This window comes from Nothobranchius furzeri, chromosome 9 (genome assembly GCF_043380555.1).
Source record: "Nothobranchius furzeri strain GRZ-AD chromosome 9, NfurGRZ-RIMD1, whole genome shotgun sequence".
NCBI classification, from domain to species: domain Eukaryota; kingdom Metazoa; phylum Chordata; class Actinopteri; order Cyprinodontiformes; family Nothobranchiidae; genus Nothobranchius; species Nothobranchius furzeri.
The window spans coordinates 74644150-74663528 of NC_091749.1; the positions used below are offsets into that span (position 1 = coordinate 74644150).

Genomic DNA, 19379 nt, shown 5'->3' on the forward strand with positions numbered 1-19379 from the left:
TTTGCTAAAAGCCCGTTCACCCCCAGCAACAGTCACAGGTAGTGTGCAAAATATCCCCCAGTCCAATACAAACTTATCCAAAAATGCTCTGTAATTGCATCCTGTAGATGGCATTAAGCAGCTCAAGAGGAGACCGAATGTGTGGAAATGTGGCACCAGATATCGTTCTCAGGTGTAGCATCTCATTCTCAAAATCAGCTGTGAGATCCTTGTAATATTTTCTCATCAGTGCCTGGCATGATGTCTTCATCTGCTCTTCAGTCATGTCTGTCATGGTTCAGAAAAGGGGCAAATGTTTCACATAGGGTTGCTGTGGTCTGAAACCTTACACTCAAGTCACTGATGATGGCATCCATTGCAACAAAAAATATGTTGTATCTGAATGCATCCTCCAAAATATGACCTAACATGTCCTTTCAGATAAATCTGCTGCTAATGATTGCTTGTAAATTGAATAACAATATATATTGATATATTAAATACATATGACATGAAATAAACCAGGTTCTCTCTGTGAATGTAATGTTCTCTAAATTTTATAATCCCTGCATTATCAGCCAAATTATAAGATTGTCCGTTTTCAAGATCAAATATAAAGAAATTTAAAATAGGCTTAAAATATCTAACCAAGTCAATAACAATCCTCTAACACCAGTGTCATCATGCTATAGAAAAACAGTGGCAGCTTCTCATTCCTGAGATTACCACGAATCCATCGATACCAAGTTTGTCCTGGTCCATGACCGGGAAGGAGCTGAAATATCCACACAGAGTGAACCTGTTTTTACTGCGAGGTCCGCAAATTAATTGGCGGCGGACACCCGCGATAATAATTCTGATTAATATATATATAAATTAATTAGTGTTATCACTGATAACACTAATTAATTTATATTTGATCTTGATGGTGAAACTAAAGGCGTTTAACACTGAACACCTAACATGAATGCAGCTTCTGAGAGCTAGCTAATATCAGCTAAAACTGTGCTCTGCTGCTGCTCACCGTCCTTCTTGAAAAACCTAGTCAATACTTGCTTCTGTTCAATTAACTTGTTCTCCTTCTTTTCTTTTCTGGAAGCCAGATTTCCCTTTCTTGGGAAAAGACATGACTGACTCTCCTGCCTCCAGCTCTGTCGGCATCTGCGATGTCTCCTTAGCTGTACATGCGGCCGTGCAGCCCCTGGCCGCTGGTGTGGACTAAACCACTTTGCACATTTTTAAGGGGTGATAGATGCCTCAGAGATTATTCAGTTATTATTTTTAAGGCGAAATTCTGTTTCTTAACATCTTTATCCAGGTAAAGGGAAGTTTATTAAGACATTAAGTAAGTTGGGGAAAAAAAACAACAACAATAAAACATTTTTATTCAAACCTGTCTCAGGGCCCCTCCCTGCAGTGGGCCCTGGGTAAAGGGTACCCTCCCCCCCCCCCCAGTCCGACGCCCCTGCTGACAAGTGTTGCACTGAGCCACGCTGAAATATACCGCCACACGGCCGACGTCACACGTGTGACTAGCTGCTTTGCTAGCATGCACTGCTGGGTAGAACAGCTGGAATTGAGTTTAAAGTGGAACGGACTGCATATATTGGAGATTATTTCAATGCAGTCTGGTATAATTTTTTGGGCCGATATCGGACCTATTTCCGATATCAATATCAGAACGGGGCATCCCCAGTTCAAAGGTCGATAAACACTTGTTAAAACACATCTGCAGTCACGTTAAAGCCGTTATGCCAAATCTACAGAAGAAGCTCGGCTTTGAACATAAACACGGTCACCAACACTCACCCCTCTGCTTGGGTATCCACCTGGAAACGCTTCTGCCGGAACCAGAAACCTGCGATGCCGGAGCAATGTGGAGGACCCAGGGAACCGACAACTGGTTGGTTGCTATAAATGTGAGAGAGCCACTTATTATTTTATGTCCACAATATATTCGTTGCTATGTTAGAACATTGTTAAGAAACACGAAAATATGTTTTAAGGTAAGTAGATTTCCAAATTTGCTCTAACAGCTTGAACTATTTATCCGGCATCTTAAAATAAATCCGTGCTCTCCTTCATCCAAAATGTATTTTACTAGAACTTATATTTACTAGAACTTATATTTGTACAAACTCAGATTAAACGCTGTACTCGTCGACCGCTCAGCTTCAAGCCCATAATTAAATGTTGAGGTCAGAAAGGGTTTCCAGACAGAACCGCTTCAGTGTTTTTCTACGTGATTACATGTAATCTATGTTTCTTCAAAGGGATTCATCTTCATGAAGACAGTTGTAGAAAAGCCTGATGCTACTCAGAAACCCTGAGTGGTATTTATTAGTGCATCAGCGTAGCCACCGAGGCGTCAAAGCACAACTCCTCAGCCCTCCACGAGCTACCCAACCGTCTCTTCTTTAGTGCTGAAAAGCCACTTTTATTCACTATTGTTGTGTTGAATCACTGCTACCGTCTCCTTCAGCACAGTGGACATGCTTTATTTTAAAAACGCCCTTGGAGGGGGAATTGCTGCAGGTGCGCGTCATAAAACGGTGGCCAGGACAGACGGACACAAAGAGCTGCGTTCATGAAAGGCCAATCCACTGATTGAGCCGTCACATCAGCAGATGCAGCAATAAAACCAAGCAGGGCAATTACTGTAGATGGTGGGGGTGGAGGGCTGATCTGCTCCCCCCTGAAACGCTCTAATGGGAGACGATGAGACAAAGTGTCTGCTGTAATAAAGCTGGTGGGCCTCACAGGAACAGGGCTCCTCCTATCTGCTTTCAAGCTAATGATTGAAATGTTGAACAGCAAAAACATTCATCAACACATCGATCCAAAGCAGAAGTTCATTCAGTTAAACTGTTCAGGGTAGAACTACTACACTGCCATCTAGTGTCTAGACTAGAGAACTACATGGGCAAACCCAACAGACGTCACACACAGCTGACTGAATACAAACGTTTTTTTGTGTTTTCTGATAAATCTCGGAAACCTTGGAGTTGCTGGAGCTCCAGAACCAGTCAGATGTTCCTACTTCTGGATCTCATCAATTTATCACAATTCCTCTAAAGCTTCAACACTGCTCCTCTGGCCAGCGTGTTGGGTTGTTTCTCTGCTCCAACTCACCTGGTTTGACTCAGAGCTGACCGACAGGCTCATGCAGAGCTGAAGTAACTGAACAGGTAACTCAATCAGGTGTGATGAAGCAGACACTGTGGTGCAGGGGTGGCTAACCAGTCAGAGACCAGAGCCACGTTTTACTGTGTGAGCCACATCGTTCACATGGGCGCGCACACACACGCACACACACACAGTACTAAAACTGCAGCCTGGTCATTTTTAACGATGAACATTGGGTGCACCGTCCACAAACAAAAGTGTAATTTACAAACCTGTTTTTCTGTTACTACATGCTGTTTTGGGTCATTTGAAACACAATAACTGCTAAATTTTACAGATACTGAAAGTAAAGCTTGTCCTGAGTGTAAGGTGAAGTTTTGTGCAAAAACATCTGGTCATAATCTGTTTTCTTCCATCACTGATTAATTTTTATATTATTTACATTTTCAACAGAATTTAATTTTCGTTATTTTTAAATTGTTCCTTGTCCACTTCATCCTTCGCTCAGGGTCACGGGGTCACGAAGCGGTCCGAGCAGAGATGCTGCAGCTGTCGATGTGAGAGATGGAGCTCAGTGATGACGGCCTGTGAGGGGATGTTTAATGAAACTTTATTTAATCCAAAGAAATGTTGTTCATCCTATCAAAGCAACATCAGCCAACCTCTCAGATAATTTGCTTCAATGTTGAAAGGAACCTGAGTGTTGGGTGTGTGTGTCTCCGTGAAGGTCTACAGATCTTAAATTGATCCTTTTGCCATCTCACCGGCTGCACTGTGGTTTCATGTCTCGCGCACACAACGTTCAAAATATATACGGTCATGTTTGTTTTCATGAATCCCAAAATGTTTTATTCGTTTTGAACATTTATCTCAGCCCGTATTTGCATAAGCAGGTTTTATACATGAGGCACCAGAAGTAGATCACACACAGCAACGGCGTCACTCTCCAACGATGCACTCTGAAGGTGTGCACACACGCGCACGCACATGCACACACACACATTAAAAACACAAACTCAGATACGACCCTAAGAGCCGCGGGGTGGCCGCCCCTGCTGTAGGTGAGTCCTCTTACTCTGAAAGGTGCAGCTTATTAATCATCCATTTACCTTCAAAATAAATGCTGTTTTCTTTGTTGATGTCTGTTTACAGAGTAAACAGCTAATGAATGATATCTGAAGTGAAATAAGACCGAAGCTGTAAACTTTATTATCGGAGAGCACTTTAAGAAGAAGAAGCCGTGGATCTGGGCTGAAACTGGTTAATGTTCGAGAACGAGGCAACACTCAAGTCCAAGTCCTATTTTCTCCATCACTGATGTGAAGTAGATCAGTCTCCATGTTGGGCTTCGTCCGTGGGGGTTTGGCCTTAGAGACCCGGGCCTCCAGCAAATATGAGCTCCAGGGCAGCCTGGATGTCGCCATCTGTGGCCTGCAGCGCCCTCAGCATCAGCTCTTCATCCTGGATCCCCATGTCCCTGAGCTGCTGCAGCTGGGACTGCCAGCGGCCCTGGCGACAGAAAAACCAGTTCAGAAAAATAATCCTGTCCAAACAACACCTGGCTACTGTTATTTACACCCTAATCCTGCCAGGCGCCGAGCACACGGCGCCGGCTTTAGATGGCTGCTCACCTGGAGAGCAGACATGTTGGTGGCCTGCAGAGCTTGTTGTAGAGCCTGGCTGAAGAGATCATTGCTGACTGGGGTGCCAGCTGGCATGGGGGCTGAGCCACCAGACGGGTCCACCTTCATCAATGAAAACACAAGAAAACAGGAGAGACTCGTATTTTGTTTCTTTAATTACATTTTAAATGAATAAAAAAATCTAACAGTTTTCCTTGCAGGATGTGGATTTGTGAGAGATGATGTTAGAAACCCAACGGGTCCTAAAATAGCTCAGAGACTTCTAGTGGAAGTCCAAGTCAATTATTTCATGAAAAAACTGAAAATCTGCTTAAACCTGCATTTTATTACAACTGTACTTAAAGTCACTTCTAGCCACGGCGCTAGCAGCTGCAGGCTGCAGCTGCACTAGACTACCCAGGTAGACTACAGCCAGACCTGTGGAAACAATAAACCACTTGTGTGAGGCCTGTCCGACAACAGGAAGTCAGCTAACACGTCTCTAAAGCAGCACAACGCGTTCTAAGGGACCAGAACAACCTATAAAGCTCCGCAGGCCTCACCTGGTCGAGGTTAAGGTCAGAGGTGAGGGACCATAGAAGGGATATATCTCACCTGGCTTGATGTTGTCGGGGTAACAGCGCTACTGTCAGGGGTGCTAGCGAGGGCCAGCGCAGTTGCTAGCTCGCTTTGCGTTATGGGTCGAGGACCTGCTGCTCCGCTGTGGCCCAGAGACACGGGTCGGACTCCTGCCGAGAGGCTGCCTCGGTTCGAGGGTCCGGCTGGACTCCCCTGTCACGCACACACGCATGCACACACACACGCACACATGTACGCACACGCACAAACACACACACACACGCACACACACAGGTACGCACACACACACGCACACACACACACACACACACACACACACACACACACACACACGCACGCACGCACGCACACACGTACGCACACACACAAACACACGCACACACACACACGCACACACACACACACACGCACACACACACGTACGCACAAACACACACACACGCACACACACACACACACGCACACACACGTACGCACACACACACACACGTACGCACACACACACGCGCACAAACACACACACACACGCACACACACACACACGCACACACACACACGCACACACACACACACACACACACACGATCATTCTCCACCCTAGCTACTCACAGAAGGAGGCTGGGATGCAGGGATGGACTTACGGACGGGAATTCCTCCTCATCATCTGACATGCCCTCAAACATGAAGCCTCCTGTCAGAAGACAGGAAAGCAAAAACAAGGAGCTTCAGTGAAACCAGGTGTGTTGGCTCCTCCCTTTCAGTGACGCACACTCCACCACACCTGGCATGTCGCTATAGGAACTGGCAGAGACGTTGCGAGAGGAGCTGGCGCTGGACTGGGCGGGCATGCTGCCAGCCACCGAGTGCAGAACCAGGATGATGGCGTTGACGAGAGCCGGATGTGAAGCGATTAATCTGGCGGACAGACGTAGTTCTGGTACAGAATTTCTCACAAGTGCTGAAGAGCAATACGGGTCAAACTCACATGTCCAGCATGTTTGGGTCTGTGAACTGCACAAACAGGTCTTTGTCTTGAAGCACTCCTGGATGGTCCAAAGGGAGACGGTCAGAACCACATCATCTACAGCAGCTGGATACAAGTGAGTCTTACCTAGAGCAACCGGGTCGGACCTGAGCCCAGGTGTGGCCACGAGGATCTGATCCAGGGACTCTTTGTTCGTCAGCATTTTATAAACCTGAAGATGAGAACAAAGAGGTTTGGTTCTCCTAATGTTCTAGTTCTGGTTTAATCCCTTCAAACAGAACGTAGGTGTGGATTAGGATTAGACCAACGTTAGCAGGTGTATAACTTCCTGTGAACGGGGTTCTGTTACATTAGGATAAAGGAGCAGATTAAGATTCATGATATTAAAAGTTGAGCCCAGCTAAAGCATCTGGTTTTACACGTCAGACGCACCTGAGCCACACCTGAGCAACACCTGAGCCACACCTGAGCCACACCTGAGCAACACAGCCTTTCCAGCTGAGTGGTTACGGATCAGCTGTTTTCATCATCATCATCACCTTTCGTTTCTGTTCTTTCTACGTTTGACAGATTCAGGTCTTCGGCGTTCCTTCCACACAAATCCAATTTTCTCCATTTACCTGTTTTCCTACCAGCAGGAAGCTTCTCCGGGGAACAAACCGCTTTAACTCCCTGAGTACTGCGGGGTGTAACGGGTTTAATTAATACAAGACCGTTTAAAATAAAACCAAAGAAAACGTTTTACACGGATGTAGTTTCATTTCTGGAGTCTGCTCCTCCTTCTGAAGGCGGCCTTCATGAATCTGTCTCCAGATTTTAAACTTCTCCAACACGCTGGGCTCAAATTTAAGATGAGATTTTCGGCTTTTCATATGTTTATGTTTATTTATTTAGCAGACGCTTTTATCCAAAGCGACTTACAATTTATAACCTATAGGGCGTGTTGTGATCTGTGGGGGAAACCGGAGTACCCGGAGGAAACCCACGCATGCATGGGGAGAACACGCAGAAAGGCCGCAGCCGAGTTTCCAACCTGCAACCTTCGCGCTGCGAGGCAACAGCGCTAACCACTGCGCCACCATGCAGTCCAGTGTGAACTGATCTACGAGATAAATTACAGCATAAAGGACATTTCCCCTACTTAACATATAGAAAAAGCTTAATTAGGGGGGGGGGGAAGGGGGACAACATCAAACACAGACCATTTACCAATGCAAACACATTCATATTCATGTGAACAGCTCTGACCTTCAGCTCTTGCTGGGTAGGTTCGCGGCCGAGTGTGAAGCGGCTGGGATGAGGATCAGCACCTCCAAATCTGAGACCATGGTTCTCGACCGGGAAAGGGTGGCTTGCCAACTCCGGGTCGGGGGAGAGGTCCTACCTCAAGTGGAGGAGTTTAAGTATCTCGGGGTCTTGTTCACGAGTGAGGGTAGGAGGGATCGGGAGATCGACAGGCGGATCGGTTCGGCGTCTGCAGTGATGCGGACGCTGAGCCGATCTGTCGTGGTGAATTATTATTATTATTTTTTTTTCTGGAACGGCGCTGCTCTGGGCGGCTGCATGTTGGAGTAGCTCTGTTGACTATATGTAAGTTTTGCCTTTTCTTGGGCATTTTTTCTTCTAGTTTCTCAAGAAAAACAGTATTTTTTTGGACACTTTACTTTTCTGTTTCTGGTGCTGTGAAGCTTGGAGGATTTTTACTGCTATTTTTTAGCTTTTTTCACTTTTTGAGCATTTGTTATGATGTGTAACCATGGCAACAAGTTTGTTTACAATCGGGAGGAGCTAATTAACATTGGAAAGGCTGAAATAATACCTCAACTGAAGCCACAAATCCCAGATGAACTAAAACGCAAGAAGCGTGGGTGCAGAGCGGGAGCCAAACGGAGACAGATAAAGAGGAAATTCAAACCATCTCTTCCATCGATCGTAATGGGCAATGTGAGATCACTGGCCAACAAGATGGAGGAACTCCAAGCCCTTTCGAGGACTCATCCAGAGTTTCAGCAGTTTCGGAACCGCTGGAGGAGGTAATGCAAAGAAGGATTCTCCAGAGAATCAAGAAAATGATGGACAACCCTGAGCGTTCTCTTCACAAGACTGTCCGACAACGGAAGAGTGTCTTCAGTCAGAGGCTTCTTCAGTTTGGCTGCAACACTGACCGCTACTGGAGATCCTTCCTGCCAACAGCCATTGTAATATACAACAAATCTTTGATGACTTGATTATTATTATTATTCTGAGCTACTACAGCAATCAATTTCCCTCTGGGATTAATAAAGTATTTTTGAATTGAATTGAAGAGGGAGCTGAGCCAGAAAGCCAGGCTCTCGATTTACCGGTCGATCTACGTCCCAATCCTCACCTATGGTCATGAGCTTTGGGTAATGACCGAAAGAACGAGATCGCGGATACAAGCGGCCGAAATGAGTTTCCTCCGTAGGGTGGCCGGGCTCAGCCTTAGAGATAGGGTGAGGAGCTCGGACATTCGGGAGGGACTCGGAGTAGAACCGCTGCTCCTCCGGATCGAAAGGAGCCAGTTGAGGTGGTTTGGGCATCTGGTCAGGATGCCTCCTGGACGCCTCCCCGGGGAGGTGTTTCGGGCATGTCCTGCCGGCAGAAGGCCCCCGGGTCGACCCAGGACACGTTGGAGAGGTTACATCTCCAATCTGGTCCGGGAACGCCTTGGGGTCCTGCCGGAGGAGCTGGTGGAGGTGGCCGGGGAGAGGACGGTCTGGAGCTCCCTAGTTGGGATGCTGCCCCCGCGACCCGGACCCGGATAAGCGGAGGAAGACGACGATGATGACAACGACAGCTCGGTTGCTTCAAGCACAATTTTGAGCAGTTTCTAGTATATGAATTGCTTTATTTGCTGTTTCCATGTTTCTTTTCTATATGTGGACCTTAAAATCCATCTTACAGCTGCAGAACTCTCTTTGGACAGAAACATATTTGTCTTACCGTGTTTATTTATTTATTGTACTTTGGGAGTTCTGCTCCACAGCTGATGAAGGTTGTGCTGCCCACTATTTACCAACAAAGCTCTAAATGTGAGTTGATACCACAATGTGCTGAAATGCAAATATGAACACGTGTCCTTTCAGAGGGATGTGCATGATATGTATTTAGTATAATCACTAGTGAGGCACCGATGTGAAATTTTTGGGCCGATACCGATAAACTGACATTAATGCTTCTAAAACCAGCAGACTTTGTATAGATAAAAGTTATTAAAGCTGAATTTACTTTATTATGTACGCACAACACACACATTTATGGTTCCGAGATGATTTCATTCACTGTTCACATGACTAAACAATTACACATCACCCCCCCCCCCCCCCCCCACACACACACACACCCTCTGAAACAGGCAGACAAATGGCAACTAGTTGGAACAAAGATTGGTAGATAATATCGGCCCGGTTTCATTTATCGAACTGATACCGATACGTTAAAAATGACTAACAATGGCCGATACCGATATGCTGTCCATCCCTAATAATCACCATCTGATTAATTATATATTTGCACTGAGAAGGACTTTTTATAACTACCAACACTAAACTTGATCACTTGTGCCGGCTTCAGATGGAACGTAGAGAGCTGTGAAGGTAAGATCCAATCTAGGTTTGTAATTAAAACCGGAAATATCAAATGTGTCATCTATAATGATCACCCATAACTCAAATGCAGCTCTTTTAGATGTTGAATACGTGTCTGATACTCAGCACAGCTCTGTGAGGTCCATGGATCCTCTACTTACGGAGTCTCTATAGGCTGAGCTGAGAGAATGAAGAGCAGCGTGGAACACCTTGAACTCCCGAGCTGCAGTTGCTCTGTTCACAGGTTCTACGCAAATACAAAAACAAAATGACACACATTCAGATTCATGAATGCATTCACGTTTGTTTTAAGTGACACACAAGCGGACAGAGACCTGGACTGCTCTCTGGCTCTGGCCACATCCTTTTGAGGACATGTAAGGTGGATCCTGGCTGAACTCCACAGGCATCCAGCGTCAGATCATCCTTTAGCTTCCGGCCACAGTGAACCAGCTCTGGTCAAAGCACAGACAGGACAGTTAAAAACTCCATCTGACTACCTGCAGCTCATGCGGACAGACCTATTAGTTCAGGGTCCGGGACGGAGTCCGGAAGCTGAGCTGCTACCAGCTGCTTTAAGGTGGCCACTCTGTATCCTCCAGGTGGGACGTCCCCTGGCATCATCTCTGGGAAGTGGAAAGTGGATTTGGGCTGATCCACCAGCTTCAGGGACAGGTGCCAATCTGAAGAGGCCATCTCGAACTTCTAATGACAGAAAATACAACATCCACATTCCTGGATTACAGAGATCGATAGAAAACGATGCTAAAGCGAGATGTTCCTCACGTAAAATGTTACACGAGTGTACGTCTGTTTACACATAAGTTTCCCAGAATAGCCAAGACATAATGTAAACCAACACGGTTCACTAACATTATAAAACCTAACACTTCTTTTCTGCAGGCTGACTAAGGAAACTGTCGACTAGCTGCCTAGCATGTCCTTCAGAAACAAGCGATTTGCTACGTTAAACGTGAAAGTTTCATCCAGTGTGATCAATTAGAATTACTTAACTAACGTTTAAATAACACAGACCTGTCAAACATAAAGGCTAGAAACGCCGAGGACGATGGTAAAAGTGACTCACTCACCGTTTGCTGTTGACAATCAACTCACTTCCTGCTTTTGGTCACGTGGCCTGTGTTGCGTTTCAGTGCACTGTCTGAATGCTGGAACTTTTAACATCACCAAAGAAGCGCAACTCCCCTTTTCACGCTAAAGAAACATTCGTTGATATTTGTTCTCATAATTTGTGGCAAGTTTAATAAATCGAAACAGTAAATGATAGATAGATAGATAGATAGATAGATAGATAGATAGATAGATAGATAGATAGATAGATAGATAGATAGATAGATAGATAGATAGATAGATAGATAGATAGATAGATAGATAGATAGATAGATAGATACATAGATAGATAGATAGATAGATAGATAGATAGATAGATAGATAGATAGATAGATAGATAGATACGTTAACGTTAACATAATACCCTCACCTGTTCTTTTACAAATAAACAAATTAAATAAAAGTACATATTGTTTTGTGTAGATAAAGTAAAATACCCCTTATGTAACTATTATTTCCGTAAATAAAGAACAAATGTGTATTTTCTAAGTAGTTATAGTAGTTAAATGAGTTAAAATATACAGTAACATTTAACGAAATTAGGGTTTTTATAAAAAAAACTATTTCTGTTTAATAACCTTTTTATGAATAAGCATCAAAGTCAGTAATACATGACTAGGATGGTGTGATGACGGGCTCCAGCCGTCCAGTAAACGGTTAACCCCGTGTGTGGGGGTCGGTACCGGGGGAGGCTCCGCATGACATCACCGCTGGACAAAGCAACAAGGAGTGGTTTCTTCTAGGAGAAGCTTCCCAAATCAATGAAACATCCCGAACTCGGACGATTGTAGATTTAGAGACGAACCAGAGTGGAGCCGGTTTAGAAGAGCTGACTTTGTGGAGGAATGAAGTTCTGCAGAAGATAACTCCTCAGAGAGAGAGAGAGAGAGTCTCCGCCGCTGGACGGTCGGTGAGTTTCGGGCTTTGCCTCCAGAATACGGTCATGGTTTATAAATAAGTATCTAAACGAGCAGAAACCAAGGAGATGCGAGTATTCATGGAGTTAAGAGTGTTTAACTTCGGTGAGAAAACGAGCAACAGCTGTGGAGGAAATAAGAAGTCACTGAGCAGCAGGAGGACCAACTTCTGCGTTCAGGCTCGAAACTCGCCTTAATTCAGCTTTTTTCTCTCTGTGGGAGAAACTCAGAGGGTCTCCAAGCCCCTCCAGCATCTAAAGGTGATGAAAACTACAGCATGAACGCGCAGACTGCGCCCTCCTCTCACCGGAAACCCTCCTGCACCAGCATCAAAGCCATAGTTCAGATGTTTGGGGTTGGAAAGGCCTGCTAAGGAAAGTTTTGGTCAATAAAGTCTCATTTCTAGAGCTTGTTATTCTACCATGGTGACTGCAGGGACTTTTAAATGGCTCTCAACTGGGATGAAGTATTGTGCGCTAATATAACAGATATAATGCGCATTAATAGGCTCCTCTCCTTATTAAGACAAAGTACAGCCTGGAGAAATGGAAAGCACTCAATTTAACATTATTGGGAAAATTAATACATTAAAATGGTGATTGTGCCACAATTTAATTATTTGTCAATGATGCTTCCGATTTAAATAAGTGAAGAGTATTATTCTCACTGTAATCAGATGGTAAAGGATTATCTATGGAATGGAAAGAAACCAAGGATAAATCAACAAAAACTGTACGTAACAAGAAGGGACGGGGGTCTTGCTTCGCCAAATGTGGAGCTGTATAACATCGCCTTTGAAGTGGCTAATTTAACAAAAAATGGTGGTAAAGAGGACTTATTTAGGATGGGTAGCTCTAGAAAAATAATTTACTGCCCCCTTTTGGCCTTTAGAAGCTGTGTCACAAAAAAGAGCACAAAAGAAGGAAGCTGAGTATAAAGAGAATAATCCAATATTACAGCGTTCTAAAAATATCTGGACCAAATGGCACAAATGGTTAAAGATAGCCCAGTATAAACAATTATACTCATCAATTTGGTATAACCCAGCAATAAGGGTGGGAAAGGAAGTCATCTGCTGGAATACGTGGAGAGAGAGGGGCGTGAGAAAATTAGAGGATCTAATCGACAACAGATTATCAGGACTTGAGGCTACCATTTAACGTGGATAATATAGGTAACTTATGGAGATATTTCCAGATAAGAAGTAGCTTGGACAGTTTGGTTAAGGAGCTGCCGGAAGAGGACGATGTTGTACAGCTCTATTTGAAATGGGCAGAAAAGTATCAGTCAGCATCTATGTTTTATAAGATGGCAGCCACAGTATTATATGGAAATTATGATGGCTTAAGGCATGCTTGGCAGAGGGATTTAAGCATAAGGTTGGATGGAGATTCATGGCAAAGGATAATGTCCAATATGGGATGGTTTACCAGGGAAGCACGAGGAAAGCTGACACATTATAAGATAATCCATAGATATTATATTACACCGGTTCGTCTTTATAAAATGAGTTTAATGAAGAATAACCCTAACCCTGCAAAAGGCAGGAAGGTACTTTTATTCATTCTGTGTGGTCATGCTATGTTGTTCAGCCTTTTTGGAAAAAAATACTGAATACAATGCAAGAGTGGTTGGGTATACTGCTCCCGGAAACCGCTCGACTTTGTTTATTAGGAGACTTATCGTGTGTACCGAGTATATCTACAACGGCAGGGGCCTTGGCTCTTACAGGCTTTACGTCAGCAGCTAGAGTCATACTGCGTAAATGGAAAAGTTTGAGGCGCCTGCTTACGAGACTGGATAATAACGATGACAGAGATTGCATCTTATGAACTATTAATTGCTAAAATGAAGGGAAAAAAGTCATATTTTGAAACCTGGAATGAATTTTTGTTTTTTATTGGTAAAAAGTTATAAAAGTTGTTGGATAGCATGTTTTGAAATGATTATGAATGGTGGTTGTGAGTGGTTTTGAGTTAGCCTGTACTGCAAGGGGGTGGGTTATTTGGGTATTTTGTTTTTGTTTGTATGTAAACATTTGGAAAACTTAATAAAAAAACTTGAATAACAAAACAAAAAATTAAAGTTTCATATTTTAAATGGTTCAGTGAGCGACCTCAGTATGAAGACATGGAGATTAGTTTTCATTGCACCAAATCCAAACGGGTACACATCCTGAATGGATTAAAGCCAAAGTGGTTTATGGTACCAATAATTCATAAAAGCTGTGAGGCAGTGTAGTCAGGGTTCTTATGAAAGCGGCTAGTGACTGGTGATTTGTCCCTACGTGGGTCTGTGATGGGCTGGAGACGTGTCCATGATGTCCCTCGCCTCTGGCCCATGACTGAAGACGGACACCAGCTCCCCATGACCCACCTGAAGACTAAGAAATGAGGCAACCTTGACATTACCATCCACCAGTAATGATGAACAAACATCCTGTTACTTTGTGAGTAGGTCGTGTGGAACCGCAGCAACCATGTTAATGGTTTATCCTGTTAAAAGGGAGTTTTCCTCTCCACTGTCGCTGCATGCTTGCTCAGTATGAGGATTGCTGTAAAGACTCTGACACTAGTCAGTGACTCGATGCGACCTGCTGGGTTCCTTATATAGGAAACTTGTTACTGATTGGCTTAATGACCTGACCTGTATTGTTTACTGTGTGCAGGTCCTTGAGGCGACTCGTTGTGATTTAGAGCTTCATAAGGTGTCCGTCACATGGATGACAGCCAACTACACGTTTAGCCTTCTGGCTTTACTTTGGAAATCAAATTAGCCAAAGAGGCGTTGCAGATGAATTCTTCTTATTGGTTAAATGTTTTTAAAAGCATTTAATGAAAGTCCTTTAATTCATCAGTACATTTAAGGCAACATATTATGGGATGGCGTGGGCACGGAGGGTGGCGACTCTCAGATCCACTATATGGTATTTTAGTTAGTTGTAAGCTTGGCAGTTCTTTACATTTTATGTGTTTATTGTTCAGCTCTAACTCCGTTCGTCAGCTAGTGAACTCAGGAAGTGTTGTTGCTAGCAAACTAGTACTCTACCCACTAATAACATGTACTGAATAAATGATCAAATGTAGTAATCAAATTAACCAAATAAAGATTTAAACTAAAAAAGAAATGAAGTCATCTATGAAACATTATGGATGTAGAACGTCATCAAATCACTCCTTTATTTAGGTCTCATTTAATATTTTTCTCTTAAGTACTTTTTAGCTCATTTCCTAAAATAAATTAGTATAGACATTAGTTTTGATTCCATTATTCACCAATCAGGGTGCACCAAACAAACGTTACGGACAAACCGAGCTGCTGGTTAACCAAGTAACCAAGTAAATAAGCAAAAACAACAAGAGTGGTGTGAAAAAGAAAAAGTACAGTTGAAACACAGACAGGCTAACGACAATCACTAGACTGTTTATTTAGAGGATGTGGGTTTCCCTTGGCAGTGTTTTCTTTTTCTGGGCGCCTGACAATACGATGTAGATTTCCACTGATCAATGTGGGCAGCTGTTGGGGATGACCCGATGCAGCCTTTTCACCTCCGATACCACACACGTGCTGCAGCCTGCAGTATGGACGATGTCAGCACACGTCATACACACCTTTACCTGTTTGGTAGTGTGGAACGTACGGAAGGCTCGAGTGATACTCGCAGAACAAGAGCCGGCATCAGTAAGCATTAAAAAACACCCAGTTTTTATTCAACATTAAACCTTTAAAATAATGTATAACAAATTAATATTAAATGAAAAGACTGAAAAATATGTAAAGTAAATAAATAAGATTTATTTTTACCCTCCCACTGTCTTTATGGGCGAGGGAAGGTGACCATTGAGCAGGGTTGAGGTCCACGTGGCGGGGGTGAGCTCACTCCTCACCCCCGCCACGTGGACCCAAGGGATAAACCATCATCCCTGCTCAATGGTCACCTCTCCTCGCGGGGTCACAATAGAGCAGAAACACTAATTCAAGGTCACTTCAGTCATGTGTGAAGTTGGTAGAACAGCTGAGAGGGGGGGGGGGGGGGGGTAATAAAAACACAATGTTGTCCTCTGGCCAACGGCTACAAGTTGTGTCCCAAGTTTAAACTTCACACTCAGAAGATCCTGCTGCTGGTTTTGTGAAGCAGCTGCTTCAAGCGTGCGACGCGGTAGGACGTCGTAAACTGTCCCGGTTCTGTTCCGCCTTGGGAACCCTGTGCATGGCTCACTGTCTCTAACCAACCGACATCGGTCCTTGCTACGTCACTAGCATGTGCTGTTCTGATGCTGGAGCTGGAGCTGCTGGAGAATGGACAGCGTATACGGCAGATTTCTGATATCGATGTCCAAACGGGACACCCCTAGTAACGTTGACGAGCACTAACTGATTTTCTCCTAACTCTAGCAGCAGAAACGATGGAAACCCTAAAACACGTGCGGTCATATTTCTGCCAGAACAGTCATGAAACTGATGTCCGACTATCTCTTTAACGAACGCTCTTCATCTCCTAATTCATGCGATTATTAATACCCGAGTTCGGTCGAATGAAGCGACGAGTCTGATGACCATGTTAATAAAATGACTAATTAAACTTTCGAATCAAAGTAAAACTTTGATGCAGCTTCTCAGACGTAAACCTCCCCCGAGGTTTATGGAGCTCTTCTTCTCACTTAGGTGAACTCGTGTATCGTTTGATGAAGTCGTATATTAAACGACCTGACTAAAGGGAATCCAGTTGCTCTCAACAGGGACCATTACACTTGGGTTACTGCTGCTGTCTGAACTAGAAGGGCTCGCTCATGTTGGCCCTGTCGCCATGGGAACGGGGGTTTCCAGTGGTTCCCGGGGCTTGGCTGAAATTAGCCACATGCTAGTGGAACATCTCAGCCCAGTCAGCTGCGTTGTGGTGAGCTGGATGGCTGCAGTAAAGAACTAGAAAGGTGCTGTTAGCACAGCTCTACTGTAAATCCTGATGATCGGTGCAACTCAGAGATCATTCATCTTCTCTGTGACCCCAGTAGCAAGTTTAGTCTTAGCGTAGAGACTAAATGACATACATGGATGATTATGACTCATGGGCTGACAGCCACTCTCCAGACCCATCGCAGTCCTCCAGAGGCGTCTTCTTCACATTTACAGCCTTTAAATGGTGCCGTTCCAAACCAATGCCAGGAGCACCACTGAACCTGAACGAGAAGCTCTTCACTTTTCATCTACAGATTGTTTTCCTGCCCATCATCTCAAACCTTGAAGGTTATTGTCTCATGTGCCTCTGGAGCTGTGGGCTGGGCTGGTTTTAACCACTGACATCAGGGTGAGTTGTAAACCAAGGGCCTGCAGGCTGGCGCGGGTCAGGAAGGTGCTTGAGTCATTCTGTGAAAGCCCCTTTGATGCTTCCTGGTGTGTGGACGTGCCCGAGTCAGACTGCGGTTTGTGTTGTTGGCACTTTTCACTTCATGCTATCGTCGGGATTAAATCTAAGGAGTCTTGTCCGTCTGCTCTTTTCTTTGTCGAATATTTTTATTCCTTTGCTGCTGCTGCCGAGATGGTTGCTGTCTAGGTTAGGCCATCTCAGGAGCTCTACGCAGCTGCAGCTTCTGCAGGCCTTTTGGACGCGTGCTGAACAGAGCTGTGATGGAAACTGCCTATTAAACCCAAACTCCTGCCCACATCCTGTCTGCTGCAGCCGTAAGCGGATGTTCATGGAAAAAAGCTGCGGGAGAGCCGTGAGGTGGAGCTGCACAGATGAACTAGTTCATGGAGCCAAACCTGCAACAGCTGATCAGCTGAGGCTGTACAGGCGCGCGGGCATCGTTAAGCCAAACCGTGACACGGTATTTATAGAGCTAGTGAGACCTATGCTGGTCACAGTGATCCCAGCAGATCTCAGGTCTGTTTGTGTTTGACTGATAAAAAACAAAAGCAGCGTATTTGTGTTTCCACGTTCTCCTCTCGCCTAACAGAGTCCTGTCATTTCTTTAGTTGACTTTTATCCGTTCAGTTATTTCACTTTGTTCCAAATTGTGATCCAGGAAGTAAAAACTTCCACATGGAAGGACGGTTGTTGGGTGAATGGGAAGCCTAAGTCACGCCCATCTACTTCCGGGCCACGGGTCCCCGGAAGAACGACAAACCGAACGCAAGTCAACGGGGCTAAAAACGTAGTTTTCTAATCCCGCTTGTCTTGTGTCATGGATTTCAGCCACGATGTCTGCGACTTTAAAAGATGCATTTGATACCAAGAACGCTTATTTTAGAACGGGGGGATGTTATTTTAGGTTTTGTGTGAAAATGCGTCCAGGACTACGAACGCGCGGTGGAACGGGAGTTAAATCCTTGCCCCGTAATTGGAAAGGTTGCAGGTTCAAGCCCCACTCAGTTTGTCACTGTCGTTGTGTCCTTCTCAGACGTGTCTTTGTGTCTCCCCAGGGCTGCTTGAAGACGTTGGCCTGCTGCTTGAATCCACCGTGGAACACCATGCTGTCCCTGCTGCTGCCTGTGATGCTGACAATCCCAGTGATGGGTGGGTGTTTCCGCTCCTCGTCTCCTTCCGTTAGATCCGGGTCGCTGCAGTGGGAATGCTGCAGAAAACACCTTCAAACGCTTCAACAGCGAAACAGCTGTTCTGATGTTACACCCAGACATAACGCCCCTTTAGTCTGAGTCCTGGACCTCCCCACTTACGCTCCATCCATCCAGACGAGTCTACCGAGAGCTTCCTGCCGTTTGTCCTCGTGTCCCGTGTGCACAGGCGAAGGGCCAGGTGCTGGGGACGTCCCGTCTGAGTTTAATCTTCATGACACTGGCGTGCTTTTATGCTCTGAGCTTTTCCAACAGGGAGAGCAGGAGGCCCGGACGAGGCCTTCCACGGAAACCAGCAGCTTTTCTGCTGTGACTCAAACGAGCGCAGTGAGGAAATCATCCTCTCATAGTTACAACACGAGAGAAGCAGCGTGGCGCTGGTTGATGTGCAACTGAGGATTCATGACTCGCCTCAGAAGTCTGTGTTCAGTGGAAACGAGCTCCCATAGCCACTGGTGTCGTCATAAAAGGGAACAAACAGCCCGTGGGTTAGTCTCATGACTCAGTAAATAAAAAAGGAAATGGAGCACGTCAGCACGGGGTGAACAACGCGTGTGTGTAACGCCAGGTGTGTCCCTGGCGTGCAGCCGACACGTTGTGCTTGCTAATCAAAACGTCAGAAACACGAGCGGAGGAAGGAGGAAAACACGAGCGCCCGTAACTCTGAAACTGCGTTTGAACCAGTTTTAGTTCTTTTTTATAACACAGACATAAAGACGAAGTAAAAATGGAATTAGAACCCGGACGCCGGTACCAAAGATACGATCGGGGCTCTGGCAGACCCTAAAACCAACACTATAATCCTCTTGTTGTGTCTGGCTGGAGAAGCTTTCTAGTT

At 45.0% G+C, this 19379-nt stretch overlaps 2 protein-coding genes across 4 annotated transcripts in view; one reads left to right on the forward strand and one right to left on the reverse strand.

Annotated features, from left to right (window-relative positions):
• Positions 1 to 3699: 3699 nt before the first annotated feature.
• Positions 3700 to 11100, reverse strand: ubl7b (ubiquitin-like 7b (bone marrow stromal cell-derived)). 2 transcript variants are annotated; one of them, XM_015954107.3, is made up of 11 exons: positions 11012 to 11100; positions 10442 to 10625; positions 10256 to 10375; positions 10082 to 10167; positions 6439 to 6523; positions 6313 to 6370; positions 6109 to 6242; positions 5969 to 6018; positions 5343 to 5519; positions 4737 to 4850; positions 3700 to 4614 (listed from the first exon to the last, which is right to left on the reverse strand). In XM_015954107.3, the coding sequence occupies exons 2-11, from the start codon at positions 10614 to 10616 to the stop codon at positions 4474 to 4476; spliced, it is 1140 nt and encodes a 379-aa protein (XP_015809593.1). In that variant the 5' UTR covers positions 10617 to 10625; positions 11012 to 11100; the 3' UTR covers positions 3700 to 4473. The 2 variants fall into 2 exon arrangements, with proteins under 2 accessions (XP_015809593.1, XP_015809594.1); XM_015954108.3 differs by having other exon boundaries at positions 10956 to 11022.
• Positions 11101 to 11739: 639 nt separating this feature from the next.
• The window catches only part of cd276 (CD276 molecule), an 80216-nt gene continuing 72576 nt past the window's right edge, over positions 11740 to 19379 (forward strand). Inside the window, exons 1-2 of one of the 2 annotated variants that reach the window (XM_015954109.3) lie at positions 11740 to 11961; positions 18389 to 18482. In XM_015954109.3, coding sequence (XP_015809595.1) covers positions 18437 to 18482 — 46 coding nt within the window. In that variant the 5' untranslated portion in view covers positions 11740 to 11961; positions 18389 to 18436. The remainder of the gene's footprint in view (positions 11962 to 18388; positions 18483 to 19379) is intronic. The other variant, XM_054732615.2, reaches the window with a different exon arrangement.